The 12,373-nt window shown below is 40.7% G+C and overlaps 1 protein-coding gene across 1 annotated transcript in view; it reads right to left on the reverse strand.

Annotated features, from left to right (window-relative positions):
- Positions 1 to 8,145, reverse strand: part of FAM91A1 (family with sequence similarity 91 member A1) — a 46,775-nt gene extending 38,630 nt beyond the window's left edge. Inside the window, exons 1-3 of the mRNA XM_045560522.1 lie at positions 7,813 to 8,145; positions 2,626 to 2,710; positions 1,456 to 1,607 (exon numbers count right to left, since the gene is read on the reverse strand). Coding sequence (XP_045416478.1) covers positions 1,456 to 1,607; positions 2,626 to 2,710; positions 7,813 to 7,884 — 309 coding nt within the window. The 5' untranslated portion in view covers positions 7,885 to 8,145. The remainder of the gene's footprint in view (positions 1 to 1,455; positions 1,608 to 2,625; positions 2,711 to 7,812) is intronic.
- Between the last annotated feature and the right edge of the window lie 4,228 nt (positions 8,146 to 12,373).

The raw sequence follows: 12,373 nt of genomic DNA on the forward strand, positions 1-12,373 counted from the left end.
CAGGAAGCAGTGAGATCATAGTTTGGCAACCTAAAGCATGCATGCCACATTGTAGCACTTACCACACGGTTCCAACCTAGTAATTGAAGAGCAGACTTTCAGTTTTGGGTTTCTTACAACACTCTCTATGAATCCCAGACAGTTGCCCTGTAACATCTGCCCTGTGGAAGCTTATGAGGAAGGCCTCTATTAGAGCTCGGGGTTCTAGCCTCTCCACACTTCATATCACACTTGGTCACAGACTTCTACCTTGAGAGAAGGCTAAATAATGAGCCACAGCTCCAGTAGTCTTTGCTCCTATGAATCCCAATTAGCAGCAGAGTCAAACTCTGTGGCAAGCTTTTTCCACCCAATCTGTTTCTCCAATAATCAACCAACTGTTTACTGGGGGGATAAGACCCATTTTCAACCCAGGAGCTATACCCAACGATATAAGAACAGAAACCAAAGGGAAGAAGCAAGCACATAGGTGCCCCTGAAAAGAAAGCTGATAAATGGGACAAAAACTCCATCTATTTATCCCCTAAAGGCCCAAACCTAGTGGACCACACGAGAAAAATAATCCAAGAGATGGCAGTAACTATTCTACTTACTGATAGCCGCCACCTTCATTGTGCTACCCAAGCTATCAGGCCTCAAGCTGTCTCTAGCATTTCCTCCAAAAGAGGGACTCGGGCAACATGGGGCTGTATAAGTGCCAATGGAGAAGGGGCATAAGGAGATAAGCAAAGGGAGCTCATGGTAAAGGACACTACATCATACAGGGAACTAACCTCACTGTTACTGTGGTTCCCAACTCCTTTAGTTCTAGGCTTCTCTCTGCTCTTCACATGGCTAGTAAGCCAAAAATAGGAACACTCAAACATAATTAAGGAGCAAATGAATACTAGATAAATGTTGCCAATCTTTTCATAAAGCTTGCTTACAAATAGTATATAACTAGAATTAAAGTTATTCAACACAAGCCTAAAAACCTTTGGAAAAAGGCTAACAACCTAAAGTTAATAATTACAGAAAGAGATTAACAACCAGGACTACTAATACATTTCTTTTTTCTGACATTTGTATTACATAATGTCAGGTCTATGTCATCATCTTTATACAGTTAGTGAATAGTTAAGTTTCTCTGAGCTTAATGTTCAATTCCATCACCTTCTTTTTAACGTTAATCATGTATTAAAAGCAATAAATTTTATACGGAGTCTGCCAACATAAATGACTGATCAATGCTACAACAGCACAAAGGATCAATATCATCTTCAGGAACACGGAATAGAAAGATACCTTTCCAATGTGAAAACATCAATAATGACAATTGCTTGTACAAATGTGGTTCAAACAGTTAACTTGTAACCAAAAGTCCATTTTATTCTATAAGCTCAGAATCATCTGCTAAGAGTATCTGACATGTAGTCCCATCCCATTCCCTATGGTTCACCCACACTGTAAACGCACCTCCATAATTGCAGTATAGTATGAAAATGGTGTTATCCTCAGGCCCTTCACCATGATATCTGATAAATGGTAAGGGTACAGCATGAGGTGATCTCGACTGTACTTTAGTAGTTCCTCATAATATTTGCGTTCATCTTTCTTGACATGTTTAACTGTGGGAAAGAGGGAAATTGTCCAGTTTTTTGTTTGTTTGTTTGTTTGTTTTCTTATGGCTACATGTTAACTATAAGTAGAAATACTTTACAAACAAATAGTACTTCAAAAGAAAATTTAGAAGACAACAAATAAAATATTCTAAGTTGAAACAAAGAAACAATTATACCACAAGAAACAGACTTCAGAGTATATAAGTAAAATGTATAGATAGCACAGATAAGTAGAGAATAATTCTTATCAAATGAGAAACAAACATGACCCCCACCCAAAAGGTATAAAACATAGGCTAGAATTCATCAAATTCCATACTATATCACTTTACAAGATAGCCAAGCTAAATGCTAGTTTTCAGTGAAGTCTATTTTTAAAAATTATTTGCTGGGTTTTTTGTTTTGTTTTTTAAATTAAAAAGCCCTCTGACTTTCATGAAAAATGTTTATGCAGAAAAGTTATCTCTGAAATATTATGCTTCAAATAAGAATAATACAGAGGGAAAGTCTTGCAGGGAAATAGAACAGACTAACCAAAATAATCTGACAAATAAAAAGCAAATATTTTTTAAAAAGGAAAAAAAAAACCATGAAACCAATAGTTTAAAAATTGTTCCAATTATTACAGAAAGAGTTTTTCATTAAAGTTATATTATTTGGAAAATTTACGGAGATAAAACAAAACTCAAAGCCAAAATTATTAAGAATGAATGTACTTTTTCTTTTCTGGCATATTTTCTCACTTTAGGCGAAAATAGAACATTTGAATTAAGATTAATATTTCATAAGTAAAATAATTCTATAAACAGAACTCTAAAAAATAATTGTTATCAAAATTAAAAAGAAAAATCTACTTACTAATACAAATTGTTGTTAGGTGGAATGGGTTAGTATAGAGTTTCTTAAAGTTTGTACATAGAATAATTTCAGTGCTATGAAGTATGTATTGAAAAAATAGGATTGATTTATGAAAATGATGAAGTGTCAGTCATTTCCACCCCAATGTAAAAATGTCTCTACTTACCTAAGTTATTTCTATATCGTAACTGATTGCGGATACTGTACAAGACAACCTGCTTTTCATATTCTCTCTGTGAATTTCCAAGACTCTAGAAGAAATTTCAAATAGATTTTAAATAGCTTCTAAACTGAACAATAGTACTTTTTTTCCCCTAAGATTTTAAAATCATGCCCTCTAATTTTATCCTGGCATCTCTAATTTCCGGAACTAAAGAATATTTTCTTATATTTTATTATACTAATTTTCCTGCTAGAGTATTAGAGCAAAAACTCAATGTGTTTCTTTTTCAGTCTGCCTTTCTAAAAGGACTTACTAAAATTATCCTAAGCATTTAATAACAAATAAAAGAGCACTATGAGAGCATAACTTCACTTAACAAAAACCAAGTTCTACTTTAAGGACAGATTTCTGTCTGATAATTATTTGCAGCTGAAGACTATGTTTATTAAAGATTAAGAATTCTGGAGTATGTACATTTTAATTGTACATAAGATTGCATCTTAAAAAGTCATCTCCTTATAGCTTCATTAGAAAACATTTGGACAATTTTACAATTCTGATACATTTTTTAATAAACAAAAAACTTTTTAGCTGTGCACTTAGTGTTTCAAGTTCAAAGTTGGGAGTTGCTCATGAAAGCAAAGAGTAAGTTTGCCTAATTATAGTCAACATATTCAATGTGAAACCATAAACTTAATTTAATATAAACTGCTATCCCCTCCTTGATTAGACTACTAGGTATGGTCTTTCTGGACACATTATAATAAGTGAAATTAGACATTTTAAGAGAGTCATGACAGAAAGATCAGAGGATTCAGTTCATCCTATTTCTTACTCATAGGTGTTTGAAAGCCAAAGTAAATGTCCATATTTCACTTAAGGCAATCCTCACAGGAGGATGAAACTCACATCTAAATAAACTGGCCCGATAACTGGACACACTGATGGGTAATACCCTAAGAAAAATGGGACACGATGCAAGAAAATTAAGCACAATTGACCCTTTAACAACACAGGTTTGAACTGCACAGGTCCACTTACACACAGACCTTTCTTTCACCTCTGCCACCCCTAAGACAAGTTCAACCACTCCTCTTCCTCAGCCCACTCAATGTGTAGATGACAAGAATGGAGAGCTTTATGATGATCCACTTCCACTTCATGAATAGTAAATATATTTCTTCTTCCTTATCATTTTCTTAATAATATTTTCCTTTCTCTAGCTTAATTTAAGCATATAGTATATAACATATATAACATACAAAATATGTGTTAATCAACTGTTTGTGTTGGTTTCCAGTCAATAGTAGGCTATTAGTTATGCTTTGGGGAAGTCAAAAGCTGAACGCAGATTCTCAACTACATGGGGCTCAGTGCCCCTAACTCCCATGTTGTTTAAGGGTCGACTGTTTCTTCCTCCATCTAGATTAGTCTATCACAGGTTAAACCAGAACTCACAATACTGCCAAAATGTATGTGCTTATATTATTTTCATCTGTTTTAACATTGCAAGTAGTTAAGAGTAAAGTTAATTGCAGAGAAACTACCCTACCACCCTCTTTGCAGCAAAGCCAGGGTCAGCATTGAAGATATAATATTTAGGGGATTCAAAATAGCAGGCTTTCTGTAAAACTTTTAAAAGTTTTCTCTAGCTCACTGCCAAATAAAAGTCTCTTTCTTAGGGAACACAAAATACACACACATGTACACACACACACAATTTTGCTAAAATCTAGGCAATTTCCAAACTTGAGGTTTTGCTCTTCTGTTTCAAAGTAAGCCTTTTAATTTACCCTAACTTACAACCATTTTCTCCCTTTCAAACTCCATTACTGTTATCTCCAGAATAGAAATAAGGGTCACATAAAATATAAGGATCCATTATGTGTAAGCTTTATTAGAGAATACACCACCTACCAAACATGTAAGCTATGCACTAGGCATTAAGTAATGACTGGCTGGTCCTGATCAATCAATACACGGGTGTGCACATAAGTATCTAAAAACCGCATTAAAAGTTGGCTTTACTCTTCACTAGCCAAGTATGTAAAATAAAATAGCTTTGTTCAGAGATTCTTGGGCTCTCCTCCCACTCCTACCTCAAATCTCCCACCATTCACATTTTAAAACACTGTTGCCACTACAGGAGGTGACTATAATTAAAAAAACGTTATTTTATTCTGAGACAATACTGCAGAAATACTAACCAGGTCTGACAAATGAAGTTGGGCTGCATATAAAAGGAACTATAACAGATGAAGGAGTGGCATGGAAGAAGGTACTAGCTATAAAGCACCCATTGTGCTGAAGATTATGCTAAAAGCACAAAGTTTCTAAAGCCTTTGCTCCTGCAAACCGCAATCCTAACATGTACACCCCAAAATGTATCCCTTTTGCCCCCCCCACAAAAAAAAATGACTTTTCTTGGATTATATAGAACCTCATCACAAGATTTCCCTTAAAATAAAAGGACTATGAATTGTTTTAAACAACGAATATAAGATACCGGTAAACTGTAGAAAATAATGAAATGATGGCCCTATCTACAACTTTTTAATGTATTTTTAAAAGTCTAACACATGATCCATATCACATAAAAATATTTCATCTATTCATATTAAATGAAATTGGCTTAAAATATATATTTTTAAAAATCTGAGTCACCTGCTCCCAGCTTTCAGAACTGGGCAATATGAGACAAATGAAACCCATCAAAACTTACTGGAAACTACATCAAAGTACTTAAAGTCTACGATGCCAAAAGACAAACTCTTTCCATACAAGGAATGTTTCCCACTTTTCTATTTTTAGTTGTCTGGCTAATTTTTTTCTATTTTCAGTAGTGACAGGGTCTTGCTTTTGCTCAGGCTGGTCTCAAACTCCTGACCTCAAGCAATACTCCTCCCTCAGCCTCCTAGAGTGCTAGGATTACAGGCGTGAGCCACCCTGCCTGGCCTATTTCCCGCTTTTGACTGAGCTTTAGCTGCCCAGGAAAAATCTCAGACTGATGCCATTGTTCATTCACTCCACAAATAATTACTAAAAGCCAACTATGTGACAGGTGCTCAGGGTACAAAAGTGAAACAAGTTATATAACCACAAAATGCACTATCGTGGGGTAAGCACCATAATGGGTGAGAAATCCAGTGCTATGGCAATACATCCAAGGGGCAACCACTGCAGATTTAGAAGGTCAGGGAAACCTCCTGAAGGAGTGAATATGAAACTGATTCAAAAAGCAGCTATAAGCAATATAAAAGAGACAGGTAGAGATAGGATTGAGTTTGCATTTTAGAAAACTCACCCCAGAGTAATGTGAAAAAGGGATGGGAAGGTCCTATTCTAAAAGCAAGAGACCAGGTAGAAAGCTGATGTAGTAATCTAAGATAAAGCTAGACCTAGGGAAACAGTGGTAAAACTAGAGAAAGTTTATGAAAGTAAACTTGCACAGATGGATTCTGCAACATCTACTAATGGCCAAGCTTATACTAAGCTAAAACAGCCATTATTTTGAATGAGCTTTAAAAAAAAATGATTATTTTTAAACAGTTGTGACTAAGTTTTAGAAATCCTTTTGCCAATACTAATTAAAATCAAATATTCATGTTGGATATAATCTAATCACTCATCTTTCTTCATTTATGCTACATTTATTTTGATAAAAGGAAGAGTAAAAATAGAAACAAAACATTGTTGGTTCTTCCAGTGGTCTTCAGACTTGCCACAAAACCCTGCAGTATAAGAGTGTCCATCAAAGCCCTTATTCAAACTTACAAGAGAAACTTATTCCTTTAAGTTTAGAGCTTTGTTCTCCCAGTTCAAGATAAATGCCACATGGGCAGCCACTGCCACCCAAGAATTCTAAGTTCCTTAAATTTATACTTCCACTCCCTTGCTTTCTGGTAACTTAAAATGAAAGCATTTTTGTTGTCACACGATGTGTCACCAGAACATTAAATTATTCATTTTCTAGAGCTGAGTCCCCAAGGGGTGGGGTTAAGTAAAACTACCATCATCCTTATACCATCACCACTACCCTCCCAAACTTTCCAAATATACCACTGCCCAGCACCAACAGAAAACAGAATTGCACTCTCAATCAGGTATAATGGAAGGCACCGAAGGTCAATCTAAGACCACAGAAACAGTGCCTTATATGTATCCCATATCACTACCTTGGTAAGATTTAATACCACCTGCTATGTTCTGTATTTTTTCATCTATTTGTTTACTGCCTATCTTTCCATAATGTAAATGTAAGCTCTATGAAGGCAGGGTCTTTGTCTTGTAGACTGCTGCAAATTACCTGCACCGAGAACAACACATAGCACCTAGCAGGTACTCAACAAACATCCACTAAATACCGAGTCAAACTGACACTCTAAAATTTGAGCATTAACTCTGAAAAACCTCATGTCACTCTCTTGTTGAAGCCTAACAATAAACCTATCTTGTCTACAGGATAAAGTCCAGCAAAACAAAGCACGCATTCCCCTTCAAAATCTGACCCTATTTTTCCAGCCTCATCTTTACTACCCACTCCCAAAACCCCATCTCCAAATACAACAAAATATATGCACCTCCGAACTCTGTTGATATTCAGTCCCTCGCTACTCTCGAGACATGTTCTTTCACTCATTCAAGCTTTTTTAAATGACTTTCCTTTCCCTAGAAAAATCTTTATTCCCCCTTATCTCTTACTCGTTCTCCAAGGCCCGATTTAAATGCCTCCTCTACACATCCTCCCAACTCTCCCTGGACAATTCCTTCCTCCCTGTGCTCCTACATATACTATAATGAAGGTACGTAGGAGCTGCTATCACCCTGTATCGTATTCATTTGTTTCGCGTTCCTTTCCCACCCTCCTGAAGTTCTGGGGGTTAAGAACTGTGTTTTAAATCTCTACTGCAGACGCCTGCTGGATGGAGACTGCGGGCAAAGGCGCCAGGCGAGTCCTGTGGACACCATTCCATCCCACTTAGCAATGGCCCCATCCTGGCCCTGTGGCCCCACAGCCACTCCCTCTTCACCCCTGGGCTGCAGGTCGGTTTTCCCGAAACCCAGGCAGGGGAAAGGGCAGGAGTCAGCCAAGAGCAGCCGGCCCTGGAACCGCGAGCAACGCGAGCAGGTGACTACGGGGCGGGGCGGGGCCGACCCAGTCGGGGGCCCTGTCCCAGGTTCTGGCCGTACCTGTCTCACGTTGGCCGGCAGCTTGCTCCAGGGGTAATTGTGCCTAATGTGGAACTCCACGTCTATGTTCATGATGCCGGGGCCAGGGCCGGCGGCGGTGGCCGCGACCGGGGCTGAAACGACGCCTCCCGCCCGCCCGCCCTCGGCCTGTCACCGGAGCCCGCGGGAGGCCCTGCGCCTCACACTGCGGAAGGCCCGGGCTGCCCCATGGCCAGGGCTCCCGACAGCTCAGCGCGGCCCGGGCCACGGGGCACAGCAGCAGCGGAGACCGTGGCCGGAGCGTCCGAGCAGCTCCAAGTTTCTTCCTAGTTTCGGCCCGCCGGAAATGGCTCTGGGCTTCCGTCACTTCCGCCTGCTGGCGCGCGGCCGAGGGGGCGGGGCGCCGAGCGGCCCTATGCCCCGCCCCGTATGCGCTGGGGGCGGGGCGGCGAGGTGGAGCCTGGGAATTCCCCGCAAGATCCCCAGCCCGTGGGCTCGGTCTTCGGCTTTCAGTCTCTGCGATTGAGATAATCGCTTGGGCTGCACTGCCGGGTTGGTGATGACCTGGTTTCCCCAAAATGCTAACCCGGGAGGCCCGAGAGCAGCGGGTACGGGCGCTACGGTGGGTGTCTGAGAAGAGCGACCTGGCAGGGGCCCTGGCTGGGTTCAGTGCGTGGAAGAGCAGCGAGCCCACCCGGGTCCTCCGCGCGCCCTCGGCACCGGGCCAGGCTCGTGAGGGAGCGAGGTCTGTAAGTCAGAGCTTCCCCCGGTTGGGTGGGACGCGCGGACGGCGGTGGAGCAGAGGTCCGATAAGCCTTCATCCCTTCCGAGCATCCCTGCCACGCTGCAGCTCGTGGAAGGGAGTCGGCGGGCTCCGCTTCGAAGATACAAATTCTGAAAAGGCAAGGACTGAGGGAGCTGAAATTTTAAACAGCTGGTGCTGACGGGTCGGAGCGGCCCAAAGGCGACCTGGGAGGCAGAGAAGGCCGCTCGCCAGCCTGTGGCCCGCAGCCTCCGGGTTTCTGCTTTCTCCTGCTCCGCGCGGATCCTCCAGAGTCACTTTGTAAAGCAGAGATCCACCGTATCTTAATTTCAGCTCTAGTGAGATCTTTAGGAACAATTTCTTCCAGAATTTGTTACATTGCCTAGGCAAACCCATGACCATTATTACTGGCAGCTACTAAAGAAAAGTTCAGTATTTTCGTAACTATTTTTCACTTTTAAATAATGTTTTATTATATACCGAGAGATACATACTTAGAACTTTTTGTAAGCTGCCTATCCCACACCTCAACAGTTGGCAGGCTGATGCATAGCATAAACACCATTATGTCTGATAAACTGAAACAAATGTGGTGGGTACACACTGCCCTTGCACAGGTGTTTTGGTTTTATGTTATCCAAAATAGCCCATAACTAAGTGCTTTGAATCCTGTGTTTACAGACCTTCATCAGCATAGCTAAAGTTAACTGAACTCTAACAAAGAGACATTTATTCAACAAATATTGATTACCTGCCCCCATGTGTTAAGCCCTTGACTTGCAATAGATTTTTATTCCTCACAACACTGTAAAAGGGTACCACTGTTACTATCCCAGTTTAATAGAGGAGGAAACAGGCTTGGAAGGGCCACGTGACTTGCTCACAACATCACACATGCAGTAGTGACAGAGCCAAACTGGAGCCTCAAGGCTGTACTCACTTTAGAGCCATCCTTTTGAGTCCCCAACTCAGGCTCTCACTGTTGTCTCCTGTTCCAATTTGGAAAAATGTTCATTCAAAGTCAACAACATAAATCTCCTCTAAAATAATATTTACAATTCTAGGTGTGGGAGAATTCATATTCTTCCAAAGTCTAACTTAGATTTAAGGCGATATAAGTAACAATAAAAATTAAAGTCAGCTTAGTTTAAAAATCCTCATAAACCGTTATTTTACCTAATTATAGGAGTTAAACAGGTGAACGCCTGATAAACTCACCTTTTTTGTTTATCAATAAATATTGAGTATAGCATGGACACATCAAAAACTATGAAAGGAGTGGAGGTGAACCTATGCCTGCTAAATGAATAAGGCACAAATCTTTGAAAATTTGACCCTGGTGAATAGAAATGATTCTAACTCAGCCAGTACCTGAGTAAAGCGGACATGTGAAGGAAGAAAGGGTAATGGGTCAAAGCAATGTGAATGGGAAGAGTCGAAATAACAAACCCTTCAGGGTAGGAACTGGGGACAGAGTTTGGCTTATGAAATACAGTGTTCATTAAGGTATTGATCTGCCTCAAGGTAACCAGTCTTTGAGAGGTTGGAAGCCAAGCAGTTCAGAGACCCTAAATTAAACCACAGGATTCAATGGTTGGGAAGTTCAGGAACAGGACTGTTTCCCCAAGCACCAGAAAACTGAAACCAGCAGCTCCTTGGGCACCGTGTGTAGCAGTCATTATAGTACCTCAACCTTTTGGGTAAACAATAATGTCCATCCTTTTAGGTCCCTGACTCAGACTCCCGCTAATTTCTGCTTCACTAGACCTTTGCTTTTCAAACTCCAGTGAGGTCAGAAACTGCAGGTAAGATTAAGGAGAATTATGCAACTAGCTTAGGCAATCTGCCCATCAGAAAGACTACAGAACTATTTCATTGCCAAAATTCCAATAGAAATAATGAGCAGAAGTAACCTGAAAGTATGGAGCTGTCTGGTGACCCCAGTCATAGACCCAGAATGACACATCCTGTGGTAGGAAGAATAATGGCCCCCAAAGATGTCCATGTCCTAATCCCTATAACCTGAGAATTTGTTACCCTACATGGCAAAAGAGACTTTGCAGATGTGATTAAGTTAAGGATGTTGAGATGGGGAGATTATCCTGGATTATCCAAGTGGGATCAAAGTAATCACAAGGTCCTTACAAGAGGGAGGCAGAAGGCCGGGTGCAGTAGCTCACGCCTATAATCCTAGCACTTTGGGAGGCCGAGGCAGGAGGATCACTCAAGGCCAGGAGTTCAAGACCCAGCCTGGGAAACATAGTAAGACCCTGTCTCTAAGAAAAAAAAAAATTAGCCAGGTGTGGTGATGCGCACCTGTAGTGCCAGCTACTCAGCAGGCTGAGGCAGGAGGATCACTTGAGCCCAGGAGTTCGAGGCTGCAGTGAGCTGTGATGGCACCACTGCACTCCAGCCTGGGTGACAGGGCAAGACTCTGTCTCAAAAATTAAAAGAGGGAGGCAGGAGAGTCAGAGTTAGAGAAGGGGATATGACAACAGAAGGAGAGGTCGGAGTGATGCAGGGCCACAAGCCAAGGAATGTGGGCAGCTTCTAGGGGCTGGAAGAGGAAACTGATTCTCTCCTACTACCTCCAAAAGGAGCACAGCCTGCGGAGACATTTTGGACTTCTGATCTTAAATGTAAAAGAATAAATTTGTGTTGTTTTAAGTCACTAGGTTTGTGGTGATTTGTTACAGCAGCAATAGAAAATTAATATATTCTCCCAACAATAAGATATTCCAACACCCAAATTGCTGATGCATCAAATTTCATAATTAAAGTCAAAATTCAAATGTAAATACCTTTAGGAGGAACAATCCCTTTTTCACACCATTGTTTTTTAGTATACATGAGCTATCATATCCTTTTTTGAAAGTAAGTGTGAAAGAGAAAGATCTCAAGGATGAAATGAGGCTGGGAAAGCACCTGTAGGAGAGGAAATGGTATCGAGAAGAAAGTGAGGAGAGGCAGTTGCTGTAAACATTTTCTGTTGGTGGGACTGAAAACTAGTGCAACCTCTATGGAAAATGGTATGGAGATTCCTCAAAGAACTAAAAGTAGACCTACCGTTCGATCCAGCAATCCTGCTACTGGGTATTTACCCAAAGGAAAATGAGTCATTTTATCAAAAAGACACCTGTACTAGAATGTTTGTTGCAGCACAATTCACAATCAAAGATGTGGAATCAACCCAAGTGCCCATCAATTCATGAGTGGGATAATAAAATGTCATATATGTATACCATGGAGTACCACTCACCCATAAAAAATGAATTAATACCTTTTACAACAATCGGGATGGAACTGGAGACCATTCTCCTATGTGAAATATCTAAAGAATGGAAAAACAAAGACCATATTAGTCACCGATAAATTGGAACTACCCAGTCGGCACTCGTGCACAGATGGAAGTAAAACTCAACAGAAATCTTGCGGGTAGGGGTAGGGGGAGGAGGAGATGGCTGAAATCATACCTAATGGGTACAATGTCCACTATCTAGGCGATGGGCACTTTTATAACTTTGACGCAAGCAGTATAAAAGCAACCCATGTAACCAAAACATTTGTACCCCCATAATATTCTGGAAAAAAAAAAAAAAAAGAACAACACTGTGGTCTGATGTGGAAATGAACGTTCCAATGTCAAGCCACACCACCTCAACTCAATCGCTGAACAATTGCAATAGGGAAGATGACCACCAGGGGCCGATCTCACACAACATTTCTATATTTAAAACCTGCAAATCCTTCTCTTCCTCCTTTCTGACTATTGACTTTTATCCAAAACCTTAAGATCCTCAAACTCGTTCTCTAATTTGT

The sequence above is a fragment of the Lemur catta genome, chromosome 9, assembly GCF_020740605.2.
Source record: "Lemur catta isolate mLemCat1 chromosome 9, mLemCat1.pri, whole genome shotgun sequence".
In the NCBI taxonomy this organism is placed as follows: Eukaryota; Metazoa; Chordata; class Mammalia; order Primates; family Lemuridae; genus Lemur; species Lemur catta.